General features: G+C 38.3%; 1 protein-coding gene across 3 annotated transcripts in view; it reads left to right on the top strand.

The window, feature by feature from the left end:
* LOC115431413 (roundabout homolog 2) overlaps positions 1-20018 on the top strand; it is a 60874-nt gene that overhangs the window by 8631 nt on the left and 32225 nt on the right. For 2 of the 3 annotated variants that reach the window (XM_030151741.1, XM_030151738.1), the window contains exons 2-7: positions 4408-4734; positions 13352-13509; positions 14849-14969; positions 15052-15190; positions 16836-16963; positions 17551-17562. In XM_030151741.1, coding sequence (XP_030007601.1) covers positions 4408-4734; positions 13352-13509; positions 14849-14969; positions 15052-15190; positions 16836-16963; positions 17551-17562 — 885 coding nt within the window. The remainder of the gene's footprint in view (positions 1-4407; positions 4735-13351; positions 13510-14848; positions 14970-15051; positions 15191-16835; positions 16964-17550; positions 17563-20018) is intronic. The other variant, XM_030151739.1, reaches the window with a different exon arrangement.

The following is a 20018-nucleotide window of genomic DNA, read 5'->3' as shown; positions in this document are numbered from 1 at the left end:
CCACACTCTGATTCTTAAACCTCCAAATAATACCCTTGTGAAACTCAATACACAGTAAAATGTAGCTATACATCTCATTTTTTGCTGTGAAACAACATACTGTAGATCTCCTCCTGTTTACGACATTTTTTTCTCTAAAACTTCTGTACATGAGTAGTCTGTGTCCTTGTCTACTTGTTCATCCCTTGTAAATGCAAAAGTCATTTCACACCAGAGTGATCCAGATTAATATTTTTCCACAAATCAAGTCACTCTCTAAATTCCCACATGCACTCAGATATCATTGAAGACCAACTACTGGCTCTAATGGGCCGTGTTTATGATCTGACTAAAAACTTTGCTGAAGTCCCCATTATTGCCTGTGATGTTTATGTTTCGATGTCATAAACCAACCTGACAGAGTTTCTCCTGATGAAAGGTGCTTTCAGCCACTGCACCACAATCTTCCTGTCATGAAACAAGCATTACCGTGAAAATATTTTTTTTTCACAAAGAAAATGTGTTGCTGTCTTGCTCAAAGTGGTGGAGACTTTGCACTGATTGCACACTTGTCACAGGAGTGGGTTGTTGCTTGTCACTTTGGCCACCTGAAGCTGTTTTGCTTTCTCCTTTTGACAAAAGCCTTTTCGCTGTAATACATCAGCCCCATTTGGCACTGATTCTGTTATATTACAGCAATAGTTGGAGTAAGTGCCTATTAACCCTCATTAATAATCACCATTTATGAATGAAATAGTCTTGACTGCATCTGAGTAGGTGGAGGTATTTTAATTTTTTTTTAATCATCCATATTATTCAAAGACACACTCCCAAGATAAAACCAGTACACAGGAATTTGCCATGCTGACATACATGCCATTTTTATCCAAATGGATGTGACCAAGATGTCACAATATGTGCTGACACAACAAGGACAAGGACAGCTGGAACTCAAGCACTGGAAAAGGAGTATTATAAACTGAAAGCTTCAACAACAGCAGCAGCTAAAAGTAAGGCTGGATTAAAATAGGCCATGGTTAATGGCATGGGTTTATTGTGTGACTGAAATTATTAAGCGGTTCTCATATTCCTGAGAGTGAAAATGTCTTCTCGCAAAATTACATCAATCAAAAGCAGTCTTGAACATTAAGTCCATACTAATATTTAATACATGTAATTATAAAATGATTAAATACAAACATTATGATTATTATTTCATTTACTGGGAGTAGGAGGTTGTGTCTTTGTAAGGTTATTTTTTATTAAACTGTTTTTGTAACATATTAAAGTTGAGAGTTCAGCTGTCTGCCAGTATTTGTTTTAGTCATAAAATCCAGTTAGGATAGAAGAGGAGTAGAGTTCAGGGTGATATAACTGTATTACATGAGTTGGGAATTGGAGTTGTAGTGCTTTAAAAAGAGGGTTCACCACCAGGACAAGACTGCACTGTAGGGACTTTTTTTTTTTTTAAATGAAAATAGAAAAAACAGTTTTCTTGTGAACAGACCATAGACCATCTAGTTTGTCTCCTTGTGGTGTTGCACCACCTAAAGATGGGATTAAATATAACCTAACAGAAAGTGTACTATTATATGTTTAAGGATTGGACTACAGGGCTATAACATGCAACATTTTGCTCTTCTTCTCCTTTTATGAACAAAAAAATGTGGTGAATTTGGGACTCATTGAAGGTGCTACGGTACATTTTAATAGCTCGATTAGTATTCATCCTCATTCTGCTTTAGTGTTCCGAGCCGTTCTGGTCTGTGACCTTAGGGTGTTCGCTGAGTGCTCACTGATCGCTGTTTAGATGTTTACCTCAGGTTTATAGCATGATAGCAACTCTTTGCTCATGTGGATCAAATCAGTTCATGAAAAGACATAAATCTGCTTACAGCTGAGAGTGAGGATTTATCCCGATAACACAGATTTAAGTATAATGTAACAGCGGCATGTGCAACAACATGTGTGTCATTAGGTGAGTCCTGACTGCTCCTCTTCTCCTCTTTTCAATCATAATGGAGGATTTTCATGTAGTCTAGATTATGTGCTGAAAATAATGCCTCAGACAGACCGGCACAATAATCAGTGGCACAGTGACCATTTCATTTTCTTTCTGTCTTTTTTTTTTGTGTGTGTGTGTGTGACAGGGAGATACCATCTGTTCCGTAGAATCAAACTAAAAGCAGCAGCATTTGAATTATTCATTTTTCTAAATGTAACACATTGTTGGAGACATTTGGTCTTGCTCTAAAAGCTTACTGTAGGTCTTGAAGCAGTGTGCCTTTCCCTCACAGCCAAGGAGAGATAGTAATGGATCCCCAGAGAGAGAACAGGAGAGTTATCTATATCTCTCATCTTTTTTCATTCGCTCAACTTAGGTCTTTCTCCCTTTCAACGTATGTGTCTGCCCGGCTTATACTCAGCTTGAAATCAACAATCGTCCCTGGGAGTTTGATTGACACGACGATTAGCATTTACCATATCATCCAGTCCACACCCAATGGAAAATATTGCAGTACACACCATACGTAGCAAGAGGGATGGTGTTTGTAAAATTTAATCAATATACAGAAAATGACGTGGTCCAAGAGCTTCGCTGTTTCTGTAATTTGTGATGTTTCACCTTGGATTCAGACAGAACCGTGAAAAAGAGATTATTTACTGCATCATATACAGTCAGTATCTACTCCAGGGGCGTCCGACTTATTTTAATTCAGGGGCCACATACGGCCCAATTTCATCTCAAGCTTAACCCATAAAAACCCAAACATTCACCAGTGACCACAACCATCTACTGATGTAAACTGTTTAATACCTAATGATCCACTAATCCTATCAAAACATATACATAATTGGTGTAAAATGCAGTTTGTCATCTTTTCGTGGTCATCAGATATGACCCATTTGGACGTTCAGAGGTTCTGTAGTGAATGTGGAAACACCATCATCTTCTATAATATTGATTCACCAGTAAAATCCATGGAGTTGGATCAGTGACAGTGGATGGAGACACTTGGTTTATGTTCAGTTACTGATATATTTGCTGAAGAAGTCCCTTTTTCTTTAGCTTTCTCTGTTTCTGTAACAATAGCCTTCAGTTTAATCTGAACTTTTATGAACATCTATGTGATCAGTAAAGTATATAAAGGAATATACATGATTTTCACTGAAAAAATTCAAAGTAATGAGGGTAATATTACAATAAATGGTGATAAATCACAGAAGAAAGGCTAAATATGAAGAAAAATTCATTTGGGAACTGCCAAAAAAGTAGTTCTGAGTTAAAAATGGGTTAAAATAATAGCATAATAACCAGTAAATAATGACTGCAAATTTTTCTCTTTGTTTTAGTGCAATAAATAAATAAAATTATGATGGAAATGTTTACATTCACAAATTACTAAAAAAAAGTGAATAACCTGAACATCCACTGACAAACATTTCTTTTGAAAAATGTGTGCAATTTTGATAGTGTTATGCCTCAGGTTTTCATTTTCACATGTGCATTACAACTAATAGATTTTAGTGCGTCTAAGGCACAAAACATTTAGTAACAGGCGTCTGGAACTGAAATATATAGCATTTAACTTCATGATCAATTCAACTGGTCAAGGCTCAGTGTCATGCTTAACTGTAAATATGTTGTTTGTATTGTCGTAAATCCTCCTGTGGGCCACATTTAACCCCTTGGAGGGCTGTGTATGTTTTGTTTTGTTTTTTTTTAAAATACATATCTCTTTTAAATTTTTAACATATTACATATCTTTTCTGACATGAATTGGTAACATTGTGTGGGCCTCCCCTGAGCATAAACCCCCAAAACCATAAGCACGCCCCCCCAGCAATGAAAGTAAATTACAAAAAAATAATTGACAGACAATATAACTAATAGTGACTTGAGTACTTGTCAACATCTATTTTCATATGTCTGATACATAATCAAACATCATTTAAAAAAAAAAGGGGGGGGGGGGGGTATGGTCTCACTTTGTAAGTTATGATGATGATATATTATGTTCACATTTTCAAATACAGTGATACAAGGTTCCACATTTTATACAGGTGTCTGGGATATTAGGGTTGAATTTGTTGAGTTCTATAAGTTCTCATAAGACAGTTATATTGAATCAATTTAAATTTGCTATTAATGGATGTTGTTTGTGCCTGGGAACAAGCTTTCTTCCATTTCTGCTCTGTAATAACTGTTTGGAGGTCTTCTATCTATGTTAATCTTTTATGATTTGAGGACTCTGTAGTCATTTTTACCAATGGCTGTGTATGTTTGATACACCTGATCTACTCTTATACGTACATTCTTTCCTCTGACATGGATTTGCTGCTGTCTGTTCCATCAAAAGCAATTATATGTTGAACGGTAGTTGGTCAGCTAGATGGATAACATCAGTCTTCATCTCCACTTCACAGGATCCCGAGCACGGTTTGAAGACAGTGCACCTCGGATTGTGGAAGACCCGTCTGACTTGATTGTTTCCAAGGGGGAACCTGCCACCCTCAACTGCAAGGCGGAGGGTCGACCCACTCCCACTATAGAGTGGTACAAGGATGGGGAGCGTGTGGAAACCGACAAAGATGACCCCCGGTCTCACCGCATGCTCCTGCCCAGCGGCTCCCTCTTCTTCTTACGCATCGTTCACGGACGACGGAGCAAACCAGATGAGGGCGTCTACACCTGTGTGGCCCGCAACTACTTGGGAGAGGCCATTAGTCGGAATGCTTCACTAGAAGTTGCCAGTAAGGCGCAATGTTATTGATCACAGTGTGTGTCTGAATGTGTGTGTGCCTGCACGATAAGCGTGCAAATGTACAGTACAGTAGATGCTTCACAGTTGTGTCCCAGATCTTTTTGCAGCTGTCTGGCAGCTTTTTGGAGGACCACTGGAGAGTTGGCTGTGCTTAAAAATAATGATATGAAACAACCAGACTCTAGAAACCAACCCTAAATAGATGGTGTTGTGGGTAGAGATAAATTCTGTGATAAGTTACGGCCCGGATTTGGCCCTAAATTTAAACTGTGGTGACAATAAAGTTTGTTTTCCAGCATTAGGTCTTTAATTGCAGCTGAAGAGAGAACATAAACACTTCTGTGGTATTTTTAGATAGATAAGTATTCATTTAACCAATATGTCATATCATTTACAAATATAAATGTGAGAGTTACATAGGTAACAGATACATAATGATGTTGAGCTATATTTCGGTCAATTATTGTGAGGTTTTGGCTGGCATGGTAACATTTTAATTAAGCTCTAAAATAATATTCTCCTGATATTAGAGGCTAGGTGAGATTTATTCAGACGTTAAGGACAAATTCTGTCCGTTGTAGCTGTGGATCCTCATTATGCTTTATGTTATATACTGTCACTTATACTGACCTTATTAATTGGATTAAATATTGTCCATGGCATGAAGGACTCACATTAGTCATCTTAGTTATTGTCATTAATGTCTCCCTGCAGTCAGTTACAATAAATTAGTCACAACAAGCTTCTTAGTGCCATTTATTTTATCAACACTATAAAATGTAATTTGGCCCATTTGTTATGCTAAAATATAATTCTGTGTTACAACAACCGATTACTTGACTTGTTGTGATAAAACAAAAATATGAGTTCATGAAATTTTTAATTCAGCTACTGTAAATTTTTAAATTCAAATAACTGCCCTATGAGTTTGACAGATTAACTAATCTGTGTATGAAAAATAAAGACAGAGATACACATAACAAGGGATATTTCATTGAGACAACATGATGTATGTTAACAGAATGGGTTGTGTCTTTTCACTTGATGTAAAACTTCAAGGCAGCCCTTTCACTAATATTTTTAAGTTGAAACAATTTGTCATACTTTACAGTGAATGAATCGTCTTGTACATCAAGTCTTCAAAAAAAAAAAAAAAAATCATTGTAGCTCAAATCAACACCAAACATTCATTTCCATGTCCTACTTTATATGAGAAAGATCAGAAATAGTGCTGTCAAACGCTTAACATTTTTAATCAGATTAATCACAGGGTTGCTGTGGATTAATTTTGATTAATCATGATTAAATATCATTCATTTTTAATCTATATTAATTGCCTTTCATTTTGCATGAGGAAACAGACTCAAGAAAGAAGGGAATATATATGCGCTTAACGTGTTTATCGCAAACTGGGCGACGTGTTAGCTGAAGTGCTAGCAGAATCCTTGACTAACGTATGATTTGTGTTAATGTGATATTTTAAACTAGAAGTGCTTTGGTGAAAAGAAAACTCCTTCCTGCAGACTGTGCATAATACTTTATGTCGGTCGACTGTTCCGTCTTGTTTTTTTTTTTGTTGTTGTCAAATTTCCCATCCAGAGGGCCAACATGCTGTTTATTGTCTTCCATCTTTATGGGTCGGTTCTGCTGCCTGTCACTACTGGATCAGCTTCCCATTGACACATGAACAACGGTAACTTGGACAAACTGCCTGTGCTGCAGATTGAAATTTTTAATCAGATTAATCATGATGATGGATTAATCTGTGTTAATGCATTAATTTTGACAGCTCTAATCACAAGCAAGTTTATACATTTAAAGGATGAAACAGTGAGTTTTGAGTGGTATTGTTTAACCAGCTCCACAGGAAAAAAATACAGCCAATCATCAACTTGTAAGGACCATGCTGAATGTTTTCAAAGCGAGCGCTGTTGTTGTTGGTGACCTTTGCAAGACCTCTCAGTATAAGCCAGAACACCATCGTGTGTGAGCAGACATGTATTGTATGTGTAGTTTCTTTGTACATTTTGTCTACAGCTGGAGAGTGCAGCATGGAAGTGTGAGCTTTCTCATATCTTGGTAAAAGTGCACTGAAGTAAAAAGCTCCCAGTGGGCACCATGTCTATTATTTTTCCTCTCCGGTTCAGGACACGTGCCATTGTCTTCCTTGCTTTCTAATTGTGCCAATGTGGCTCGGCCCTGGGCTGAACTGCGGCTCTCATTGGCATGTGAAAATGGATTAGTCATTGGGTTGATTAGCGGAAAGAGCATAACAGATTAGCAAGGTCGAATTGTCCTCGTTAAAAAAAACACAAAACAGCAATTTGAGCAGACTCTTATCTCCTACCATATTGAGGCTTCCTTACTGGCAGCATGTACGAGTGCTCATGGCTGGCTGACCTCATCTGTAGCTCATATCCAAAAATAGGGGCAGCTTCCTCAGATATACAGTATATGGGGAACCTTAACGGATAATGCAAATATCCGAGCTGGGAAAAGATATGACGTGTATACTGACATGTTGCCTCTTTTAAAATGTTGATAGTGAAATTTAGCTTTGTATGCAGCTGGAGATTACAGTATAGTCATATCAGTGCAGGGATGATTCACCTGCAGGCACAGAGTGACTAACAGTACTAATAAGTGCCTGTTTTGTTCTAATCTCACTGCCGCCGGCTATTTGGGGCATATGCTAAGACAGCATGGTAGTGGTCTTAGATTCCCCCCTCCCTTCTGCGTGAGGTTGTGCTGACTGTGGGGTAAATAGTGACCCAATTAGCTCTGGCAGAAAGGGAGGGGGTGCAGTGTTAATGAGGGGCCAGTTTTAAGCTGGTGGTCTTGCACAAGTGTGTGTGTGTTCTGTGTTGGTGGCGGCTGTGTGTGAGGCAGGAGTCTGAGGGACAACAGGTGGGAGGGGGAAGTGCCTTAAACTCCCACTGAGCAGTAATTAATACCGATACATCTGTCGGACTGTGGAATAGGGAGCAGGATTGCTGACACCAACTTGATTTTAAACCACATTAATTACACATTTATTGCCTGTGCATGATGCATAATGCATTGTGTATGACTAAGCCATTTTTCTGCAGTGTACTTAAAGATTTACACTTGGCACACTGTGTGTGGATTAGTATCTTAAAGATCATTCAGTGATGACAAATGTCTGGCCTCCAGTGTTGCGTGAATTACTTCCCAAATGCAATATATTACAGATTACTTGCTACTGTTATTTAAAAGTAATACCTTACCTTACAATATTACTGTCTCAGAATTGTAATGTGTTATGTGACTCCTAGACTCTTGGCATAAACAGTGTGTGCGCAGTAGAAACCCCACCCCCCCCAAGGCAAGCTATAATATGAAAAACAACTTGGCTACCATATATTTTTTTTAGAATTTGCACAGATGACAAGATATGTTTTCATGAAATTGTATAGGAACATAATTATGCCAGAAGTTCTGATAAAATAACTAGCTTACTCGTGAAACAATTAAATAATTTGATTGCCAGTATTGGCAATCAAAATATAATTATTTATTTAATGTTCTACTTGTTTTTAACTCGGAATGTTGTGCTTCATACCCGATATGTCGTCTTTGTACTGCTATCATGTTGTGGTTTAGGGCACACAGGGCACATCTGATTACATGAAGTTATCGAGCAGTATGCCTTCGCCGATGCAGAATGACATGTAAAACACTAACAAACTGGCTCCAAATGAGCTGTTCTTGACAATTAACATTATTTTCTTAAATTTGTGTCTGTAAAAATAGAATACATATTTCGAAAATGATAACTGCATCTCCATGTTTGTTTTCATCAACACCCGTTGTCTCTTATTCACCCTGCCCCTGACTTCTCTGTCCAATGGCAGCGCAGTTCGTCACATACATGCTTCTGTTTACAAATTTTGGTTCACTAGCAGAAAGTGCAATGGGAATGCGATCCCACCCAAACATAAAAAAATAAAGTCCGCATTCGATCCAAACTAAATAAACGGACTAAAGGACACCCATAGAAACATTAGCTTACCTTGTCATTGCTGATCACATGCTAACTAGCTTCTTGAAAACAGGGTCAGTGTTGGTAATGAGCATGCGTCCATGTCATCAGTGTACTGTCTTCTGCCATCTTCACTGTGAACAGGAAATAGAACTTTCCTCCTGCATTTCTGATTCCTTAAGGTCTCACAGTCTTGCTGTTTTTTTTTGTTTTTTTTTTCATTTGAGCAGTTAAATTATGGGCGACAAGTGTGTTGTAACGCAAGTGCTATTGAACATGTACCGAGTAAAATATTACTGAAAACTGATTAATAATGCCTTACACTACAGTGTTACAGCAAAAAGTAATCCATTACTGTAATCCATTACTTTTGTAACATGTTACTTCTAACACTGATGGCCTCTCCTCTGAATGTCTGCTATTTGAGTCTACAAATGTACAAACTTCGACGTACAGTTGTTCAGTCCAGTCAGTCTCTATTTGATTAAAATTTGCAATTGAAAAAATGTTTTTTATGCTCAAATGCATTTTGTCACCCCAAGGTTCACAAGTTCTGATTTTTGCGTAGCCGCTGTCGCGCTTCCTTGTAGAGTGCCCCGTAGTAAATAACTTGCTTTGCTCCAAAATGCCAGCAGCAGTCATTATTCTGTTCTCTGCTTTCCTCCTCTTTTACTGGAGCTGCCAGTAACCGGCTGACTTGCCTGCCGTGTTGAAAAACTAGAATAATGAGACAGTGGGAGTGGACTGAAATCTATTCCTTCGTTCTTACAAAGTGTCATTTTTTCAGTGTTGAGAGAGAGAATAACAGTAGTAGTATCTGTTTCAAAGTAATGAATGTGAATGTCAGCCGATCTCAGTGAGGAGACAGTCACATGGTGTGGCAGGATTAGAATAAAGTAGGACAAATAAAAAATAAAACTTGCTTAAAAGGCTTTAGAGCCAGATGTTCGTCTAACTCCTGATGAAGGATTATGAAGGAATCAAAGTTGTAGTTGCAGCTTGTTTCTTGGCTTCCTCCACTCCATGTTCTCTTTTCAGATATACATTATCATCCCAGATGAGTGTGGTTTATACTTGTAGTTTAGCTTTTATCTCTACTAAGAAGCAAATTTGACTCACATCGCTGCAGCTAAGCTTTATTTGAGCTGTCAAGCTTTACTGATAATACCAAATGTGTTGTGATAATACAGTGTCTGTTTTGTAATTGAAATATCATTACATATTCTAAAAATACAGTCATTTATAGCCGAGAGTTTTTCATAAATTCTTTTGTGTCATGAGTCCCTTCTCATTCTCCATCAACAAACTCAGACAATGGATGGATTAAAAGAATCAGTCTTCTCTGGAGAAAAAGCCTCCATTAGTTGTGACAGGGCAGAATCATGGCAATGGGATTAGACCACCTCCCTAACGGGTTTATTGCTCTCTGAAATAAAGGAACAATGCAAACCCATGGGTCGTCTCCAGATCTGAAAACGTGTTCTTCTTCGGTCCTTTAACCTCACTGCATTCCCCTTCTGTCAGTCTTACATACACAAAGGCTGGTAGCTATTCACACATCTGTCTGGCCCACGCTGTCTGCTTCCCACTTTCACTGTCACCTCCTGTTAAACAGAAAAGCTGTCTTTTTTCTCTGTCCTGTCTATCACACTAACCCACCATGTTTCTTTCAACTTGGAAGATATGAAAATGCTCCATGAACTATTAAGTAAGATGCCCCAAGGATGCTTGAATTTGAACCAAGTCATAGTCAATTAACAGAAGAGCAACATCAATGTTACACGTTCATCACTCCGTTACATGCAATGCAAACTGGGAATGCAGTATTCTTGTGATTAATCTCTTTTCCTGTCTGTGTTCATTTTTCCAAAAACATTAACAGATGGCCTTTCTGCAGTCCTAAAGCTGTGCTCTGCTAAACACAATATTATAGAGATAAATTTCACTTAAAAATCAAGTGATGAATATTCTCTGAGAGATTAAATCTCCTAATCTGTATATCCCTGAAATATTAAAGTTATGAAAATGAATGGATGCTCTCGCAATTGTGCCCCCCCCCCAGAAATAATGATGAAAGCGCTTGAAGTCATTTAGCCCTGCTTTGCCATTATTTAAGCTTACAGGAAGTGCCTTAGGGAATAGAAGGATTTGTCTCTGGAGAAGCAGGGTCAGACCTCAGCCGCCCTGCAGTAACCACACTCCCTGTCTGAGCCCAGCACAGATAGCCAGGGCTGGTTAGAAGGGATTATTTGGCAGTGTTATGACGGATAAGTTAGGGACAGTTAGAGCCCCGTCTCTGTGTTTCTAATGAGGCTGGTCGACTCAGTGGTGGGAGCATTGTAACTCACAAACATCCATGAGAATCACAGTTTAGCATGGCAGGCTTTAAAGTCAGAGCAAGGAAGGATCATATTAACTCAAACACAGCTTCAAAGAAGATTTTGGAGCTCATGTTGCACAGTATTTGGGGGTAGTGATGTCAGGAATATCTTCTGCTCTCTGGCATGTGTTTCAACCCTCAAAATGTCCCACTTTCTGAAACTCGGTGCCAGGGGACTGGGTTGCATTGCTAAAGGTGTGTATGTGCATTTCTATTATTGTGTATGTGAGTGTGGGTGTGTGTTCATGTCGTTTAAGGATTAGTTCTCTTCCCACAACTTTTTCACTTCAGTCACCATGGCAGTGAAACAAAGGCCTCCGTCTAACCAGGCCTTACAGTCGGAGCTCTAAAAATAATGCATTGCTTTCAATTAGCCCTTCAGCTCGGTTGGCATTTGAAACAGGCAGCCAAGTGAACAGGGTCAGGGTTATTTGACGAATAGACCTTTGGGAGAAGTGTGAGTGCCTTCACTAGTTGCAGTCCACAAAATTCAGTACTAAAATCCTTCTAGGTTTCTTAATCGTCTTGTTTTAATGAAGATTTTAAGGATATTTAAGGTGTGTAGAAACAGATTTCCAGCTCCCCTCATGCCTGTGAGTGTAGCTTTTCCTCTGCTACATCATTACCTCCAGTGAGATGTATTACAATATTTGACTGTGAATAATAATTAAAATATCGCTGAAGTTTAATGAGAAATTTAATAATTGTTAAAGAGTGAAGATGAATCACACTTTCCTCGATTAAATGTCACGCCTTTAAAAAAAAAAAACGGAGGAATTTGAGCAAGTAAACTTCCACTTCAATTCAGCAAGGCTCTGTTAAAGCAGGCAGGTGCATGATTGATTTCCTTAAATAGCAGAGTAATTTGACGATAAGGGCGGATGAAGTATGGATCGATTCATGTCCTTTTCAGACCTGGGGGAAAACTGTTTGTCACTTCACCAGCTTTTGGAATAATCCACAAATTTTCACAAGGCAATTAATGTAACATTGAACAAGGAATGACATTGACTAGAGGAAATAGCAGTGATAAAGTCATTCATGTGTGGTTTTATTCAGGCCCAGTGGTTCTGAATATTGATGCTTCATTAAAGGCCAGGGCTGCCATGTTGACACAGACATGTCAGACAAACTGGTGGATAATTAATGTGGCATAGATTTAGTTATGTACTCAGAGTAATTGGCTTAGAATGAACTAACTGCTTAGATAAGTCGATTTAAGGTGGATTATCATATTGTCATTAATGACAATATGAGATTACATCAATTGATGAGCACAATGAAAGATGGTTTATTGTTGACTGTAGACTGACACAAAAACAGATGGTCTTTCATTGCTATTGTGTCTGTGAAAGATCACTAAAATATTCATGAAAGTGTAAAAAGAGATTGTATCGATTGATTATTGTGGAATAATACACTTTGGCTGAGAAAACCCTTTAGGCCGTAGCTGCAGGATGTGGTCCGAGATGACAAGCAAAGGCTTTTGTGTGTGTGTGTTCTCGAAAATGTGAGCCTCTCAGTATCTGAGCATGACGTTTCCATCGTACGGGAGGTCTCGTGAGATGGCTCCGGTTCGCAGTTCACACTGAGGCTTTCATCTGTCGATCTCAGCAGAAGATTGGAAGATATAAAAGGTCGCTGCGCCAAACCTCTAATCCTGTCGTCATCTGTGAGGTGACGGCGGTGCAAACTTCAGGGGTGACACAGTTCTTTCTCACTCAGTGTTGTTTTTATTTGAGTTGGAAGTGTACTGCTGGGCTGTACGATGGCGTTTGGAATCAGAGACACAATCCTTTCATTAATGCAGAGGACATTTTCTCTCTCTCACACATAGGTTAAATTATGAATGCGCTTTTATTTGTTTACTCCATGTTGGACTGAGAGATGTGCATTATTCATCTGCTCTGACAGGAGAGACAGCAGAGTAGGACACAGTCTAACAAGGACGTTGTCAGGGATTTGAGCAGTGAAGCACATGCAAAAATAATAATCGACTTTCACTCAATAAGCTTGTTTTCATCCAACCTTTGGCTTAAAAATGGTTCACTCAGGAAAACAACTCTAAACGATCGCAGACAAATTGGTGCTTCTTTTGATTATACAAGTCGTGTGTCTGTGCTGCTGCTCACTCTGTGGTTTCCATTTCCAGACTTTGTTTTAAATGCATCAGAGAGACAGGGCTTCTGAACCTAATTAGATTTCTTTGTGTTTTCTTCTTAGTCCTGAGAGATGATTTCCGGCAGGCCCCGAGTGATGTGGTGGTGGCTGCTGGTGAGCCTGCTGTCCTGGAGTGTGTGCCTCCACGTGGTCACCCTGAACCCACTGTGTCCTGGAAACGCAACAACGTCCGAGTCAGCACTAAGGATGAACGCATCTCTGTGAGTCTGGCTGTAAAAGGGCCAAACAAGTCCAGCTCTGATTTCAACATAAAGAGGTCAAATGCAGCTATTTTAGAATGAAGTTACCATATTTGGTTCCTTGCCCGTAAGTGGCAAAAAAAGTATATATAGAAAATACAAGAAAACTACATGTAAGGTGAAAGGAACATGTATTTTAGAACATTAGAACAACATAAGTGCTGATCCAGACACCTGTCAACATACACATTATTCCTTTGAACATCATTACTACACTCACTGTTCATGCAGAGGTGGACCGTGCAGACCCTGTAGACCAGGGGTCACCAGTCCTGGTCCTCGAGAGCTACTATCCTGCATGTTTTAGATGTATCCCTCTGCCAGCATACCTGAATCAAATGATAAGTCTATCATCAAGCTCTGCAGAGGCCTGATAATGACCCTCAGGTGTGCTGGAAGAGGGAAACATCTAAAACATGCAGGATACCAGCCCTCGAGGACCAGCATTGGTGACCCCTGCTGTAGACCCCATTTAACCTGAGATTGTTGTCTCACTGTCCTCACTGTAACTATTACTATCACTGTTTTGTAACGTATGCAGAAATTACCAAAAATGGTCACTTGCCCGATTAAGGGTTAATTTTGGGGAAATTGTGTGGTAAGTGATGCACAGCTCAAACTCAGTGTTTGCACTTGATATAATTATGCAGGTAAAAGGAAAAAAATGCTTTTACATTTTGCTTAATTTAAAAGCAGAGTTAAATCTATTTTGTAATTTAAAGATAGAGAATGAGGGTACGTTTGTTTTCCTCTCTCCCTTTTCTCATGTGAATAAATGGCTAAAAAGGGTTTGCAATTGGGCAACATTTCTTGTTAATTATTCTTTTCACAACAGGGACTGTAATTTGAAAATGCAATAGTCAGATTCAGTGCTTTTTGTTCAGGATTTATTAATGCACCACTTATTAGAGCAGGAATTTTCACAGGCAACAAGAGGCAGCGATACTCATTTATAATGACAGTACTTTCAGTAATGTGGACCATAATTCAATGCAGGAACCCTGTTTTTATGGATCAGATAGAGTCACTAATTCAGCTGTCATTTTGTCATCCTCTCCACTCATGTGTGTAACTAACAGCTGGACATTGGCATTTCAGTAACAGCTCAGAACAGAAACAAACCACAATAACTATCTATGAGGTGTTGAAAGATTAATTATTCAAAAGGCCAGAACTATTGAAGTGTGTATATATGTATTTTTTTTTTCCTTTGATGACTGGGATGAGAGTCCTCAATAGTATCTGTGTGATGTTTTTATTCAGGTCTAATCTCTGGAGCTGTCACTATGTTGTTTTTCAGATGCGTGGGGGAAAACTGATGATCTCTCATACCAGGAAAAGCGACGCTGGCATGTACGTTTGTGTGGGCACTAATATGGTTGGCGAGAGGGACAGCGATCCTGCAGAGCTCGTGGTGTACGGTGAGTCCCAGAGATCCAAGCAGAAAATGTTTACGCAGCAGCTTCTTGTCCTTTACACTTGAAACTTTATCTCCAATTGCAGAGCGGCCTGTGTTGGTGCGAAGGCCCGTGAACCAGGTCGTCATGGAGGAGGAGACCGTGGACTTCCTGTGTGAGGTCCATGGAGATCCTGCTCCCACTGTGCGATGGAGGCGAGAGGAAGGAGAGCTTCCCCGCGGGAGGTGAGACTAACACAAAACCAACTTGTGATGTGGATGTAGTGTTTTGAAAAGCTGAACTACAGCCATACAAGTCATACAATGGATTATTAACACATGTGACCCAGAAAACATATGGAGAATGATTATTCATTATTTAATGCCTGTCGATCAGTTTATGTGTGTATAAATTAATTAATAGCAAAGTAGATTTATTTGTGGGAAAAATCCCTTTGCATTCATGTCTCTCGCATTTTCAATCAGTACTGAGCACAATGTATATTTAGCTAAGCCTATTAAATAATTCGTTTTCACTTCTAATATTCATAAAAATGAAAAATACATCATTACCATAAATCCTGTCTCCTATATTGTGAAACCATGATTGATATCATATGCAGTATGTAGGCCAGGTTTAGAAGTGCTGTCTGACACTTTACATACATATTATTATTATTATTATTATTATTATTATTATTATTATTATTATTATTATAGATTCAGCTACAGTGACTATAGTAACTATGGTTTATTTATTGATTTTAAACACATTGTAGGTTCTATTCTTTCTGCAGAGCTGCTATTATGTTGCCATTGTATGCTCTCCCATTATTGTGCTGACATTGACACATAGAAAAATAACCTAAATCTTGAGATGATGGAAATATTTTAAGTAACAAAGTAGTGAAAATGATTTTATAGAACAGCAAACACCAAGGTCATTATAACAGATGATAGAGATGCTGTCAGTGCTGGTAGATTATACAGTGTGTCATGGTGAAGGTTTAGTTTCATTTTTGTTGAAAATATAACCTTGTAACAACCAGCACAAACGTACGCAAGAACCCACACTCCAAATGTCTGTGTGAGGATGTCAAGTTTCGTCCCCGAAGTGTTACCGTATATGGTGCACTCTCATACAAGGCAGTGATAAGAAATCTTAAGTGTAAATGTCAGCGCTGAACTGACTGCATTACTGTCTCTTACTGAAACATGCTCAGCAGCACTACAGACTCACCATGAGTTTATTTGTTGAGTTTGAGAACACATAATTGAATGTGATGATGACAATTTCATGCAAATGCTATTTTTTCATGCTTCCAAGAAGGTGTATTATATTCTGTCTTTCATCTCTTTCGATTCCATCTTTTGTGTTTCATTGCTTTTATCTTTTTTTTTTTTTCTCCTGCACAGAAGTCCATTAAGTAAAACAGACTGATTTGCTGTAGGGCTCAAATAGGGAAACAGTATTGTGTTTGTTTTCTGTTCTAAAGTTGTATTTAGTAAAATAGGTCCTTCTTAACTACTTATTCAAACTGCTGTTAAAAGATGAAATGCTGCTTTTTCTGAAAGAAAAAAAAATCAGCAGAACAATCCTCAGCTGGACTTATATGATCTCATGTTTCCAATCGATTCTCTACTGTTTCAAGACTTTTCCTGAAGCGATTCACTGTATTTGAGGAAGATAAGGCACATTGTTCCACTTGTTTCAAGATAATGTCACTTGATTGGAAAAAAAAATTCCTTGCAACAGGCTGACTGACAGGGAGAGAAATTACATTATCTTGTGCCACTGGTAGATTTTCTTTGGCCTGTGTAGATTAGCATGGTTTTTTATGGTTTGGCTCTCCGTTAGATCTTTCATTATCTCTCGTTTTCTCATTTCCAGGTTTGAGATCCGCAACGGCAACAGCCTCCGTTTGTTCCGCGTGAAAGAGCAGGATGAAGGGACATATACCTGCACATCTGAAAACAGCGTGGGCAAGACAGAGGCTTCAGCCATGTTGCAGGTCCACGGTAAGAAACACATCATACATATTGCATTTCAGCTTTTGAGAAATTCAGTGCATGCACAGACACATACTTAGGCATGCATACAAAAAGCTCTGGTACTTAGGACCATGTTCATGCATAAGGTAACATGGCATCACGTGGCAGCAGTTTGCCCCCATTTCCTGCCCAAAAGCTGTGTTTTTATATCAGTGTATCTGTGTGAGTCCTTTCCAGCGGTGCTGCCAGGAGCTTATGCTAAACCGTATGGATTACGCCATTTGACAGATGTTTGGTAGATGTGTGCTTTAACTCACTGCCAGGGAGCAGTCCCAGTATTAATAAGACATGACTCTTTCCCTCTCTCTTCCTGTGTTTTTATCCCCCCCCCCCTTGCTTCGCTGCCTCCTCTTTTTCCTCCCAGTGTGTTTTGTTTAAATAGTCAGAGCAGTCAGATACGACTTCATTCCCAAATGCTTTTATTAGTGTAAATGAGTGTTTTTCATTCATTTTTCCCATGTCATCACCAGTTTTGTTTTGTCGCTCAGCGTTTCATCCATCTCATTAATTTTCCATCTCTTTCCATCATGTTTCAAACCTTATCATCATTCCAGTCGGGCCACGCTGTAAGTTCACTTCCCATGTAATTTTTTTTTTTCCATAAAAAATAAAAGCTATTTGTGTTATTGCTCATTTAGTCTGAAAAAAACCAATGTGCTGTTTTCTCTATGGTCTTCTTAATGGTTTTTAAATCAGTAATCACTGCCTAATGGTGTAGAGAAGCTCTTCCATTAGGTAGAGAGATGTCGACTGCATGACTGTTGCTGCAGTCAGGCATTAAGTAAACCTCAGACACACTGACTTAATGTACGCTAGATTACATTAAGTCTGGTGTCATACCAAACACACATCTGCTATATTGAGGGGAGTGTGTCAGGATAAAGTGAACTAAATCCTTCCTCATTTGTAATCTTAGTAGTTAAAATACAGCTGTAAGACTTTAATTAGAACTACTGTACATGGATGTACTGGTTTTTAGGTAAGAGTATAAACCATGTTACATTAATGACCGTTTTACTTCCATATCATTATCACTTTACTATTAATGCTGCCTATTGTTTTGATGTATTTATTGATTGATTTATTAATGTATTTTGCACATACATAACATTGATCAAAGTCATAATAAAACAGTAAAGCTGCAGGGAGAGGTGGAAAGCCTAAAATGGTTTGTTTTAAAACCTCCATCTTATAAATACATTAACATTCTAGAAGTTATGAGACTTCCATTGTCCATACACATTCAGAATTCATTAAAAATGACAGATAATATATATATATATATATATATATATATATATATATATATATATATATAATATATATATATATATATATATATGTATATGTGTGTGTGTGTGTGTGTGTGTGTGTGTATGTGTGTGTGTATGTATGTGTGTGTGTGTTAATGCAATATCATAATTGATTTCCTTAAATATTTCTTAAAGGATATCTCTGAAGTGCTATTTCCAAGTACATGTGAAAATTGGCTCCACAATTTACACCCTCTATACCTAATACAAAATTGAGCTCTTGATGTGACACATTTAGGCAAATGAAAATGTTGATTTTGACAATGTTTTTAACACTGATGTCAGTTGTTTTAAATCACATGTGTTGTTCCTGTCTTATTATTGCAATTACATGATCCTGGAGAACCTCTAAGAAATATATGAACAAATAGTATTCATTCCAGCTATGTGCTAAGCTAAAAAAAACCCACTTGATATTATTATTCTTACTATGCGAAGCACAGGTTGAGTATTTCAACATATTGAGTTTACAGCAGGATTTCTCATGTTAGTCTGCAGTCTCACACCAAGCCAAGACAGCCCAGGTGAAATTGTTTTTAGATATTTTTTTTAGTCTTCATGTTTTACATTTGTTTTTTACAGGCTGAATTGCACTCTACATTGCTTGTAGACTTACCTTTATGTGGAAAATGTGTTGGAATATCCTAGACAGAAATACAACCCCAGTTCCAAAAAAAAAAAAAAAAAAATGTAGGGAAACTGAAAATTCTAAATAAAAATAGACTGAATGGAATGATTTGTATTTTATTCACAGTAGAACACAGAAAACATAGCAATTGACTGAACTGAGAACATGTACCAACTTATAATGCCAAACGTATCATATTTGATGCATGAGTTTTGAAGCCCTCTACATGATCAGTGTGATATTTTATTTCTTGAAAAACCTGATGTATACAATTAGATACATACAATACACAGATAATCCACCAGGGGGGAAGAATTCATTCATCAGAGGCCTTTCCAGTGACACTATTAGACTGTCATTAATGAGATAGGAGGCAGAACTTTGGCTATTTTGAAAAGAAATTACCAATTTATTAGATATGTTTGTGTTATATTATGTTTTTGTTTGTTGAAAAATAATAACATTTGAGCGCTGAGACCCGATGTATCAAATATGACACAAAACTGAAACTCATACATAGAAATTGATATTTGAAATTATCATTTTTTGGTTGCTCAGAAGGACCAATAGAAGCTCCAGTTTCAAAGAACTGCAATTTTGTGTCAATGATTTTTGGGGGCGGCTGTGGCTCAGGTGGTAGAGCGGGTCGTCCAATAACCGAAGGGTTGGCGGTTTGAATCCCGCTCTGTCCTAGTCAGTCCGTTGTGTCCTTGGGCAAGACACTTCACCCTCCTTGCCTCCAGTGCCACTCACACTGGTGTATAAATGTTTGGTGGTGGTCGAAGGGGCCGTAGGTGCAAAATGGCAGCCACACTTCTGTCAGTCTGTCCCAGGGCAGCTGTGGCTACAAATGTAGTTTACCACCACCAGAGTGTGAATGTGAGAGCGAATGAATAATGGGTCAATAATGTAAAGCGCTTTGGGTGTCTAGAAAGGCGCTATATAAATCCAGTCCATTATTATTATTTGAAATTATTATTTTTTGGTTGCTCAGAAGGACCAATAGAAGCTCCAGTTTCAAAGAACTGCAATTTTGTGTCAATGATTTAATGGTTCAGGCTTTACGGGGTTAAGAAAAGCT

The sequence above is a fragment of the Sphaeramia orbicularis genome, chromosome 13, assembly GCF_902148855.1.
Source record: "Sphaeramia orbicularis chromosome 13, fSphaOr1.1, whole genome shotgun sequence".
In the NCBI taxonomy this organism is placed as follows: domain Eukaryota; kingdom Metazoa; phylum Chordata; class Actinopteri; order Kurtiformes; family Apogonidae; genus Sphaeramia; species Sphaeramia orbicularis.
The sequence above is the reverse complement of the archived record's forward strand: the minus strand, read 5'-3'. Positions and strand labels throughout refer to the sequence as shown.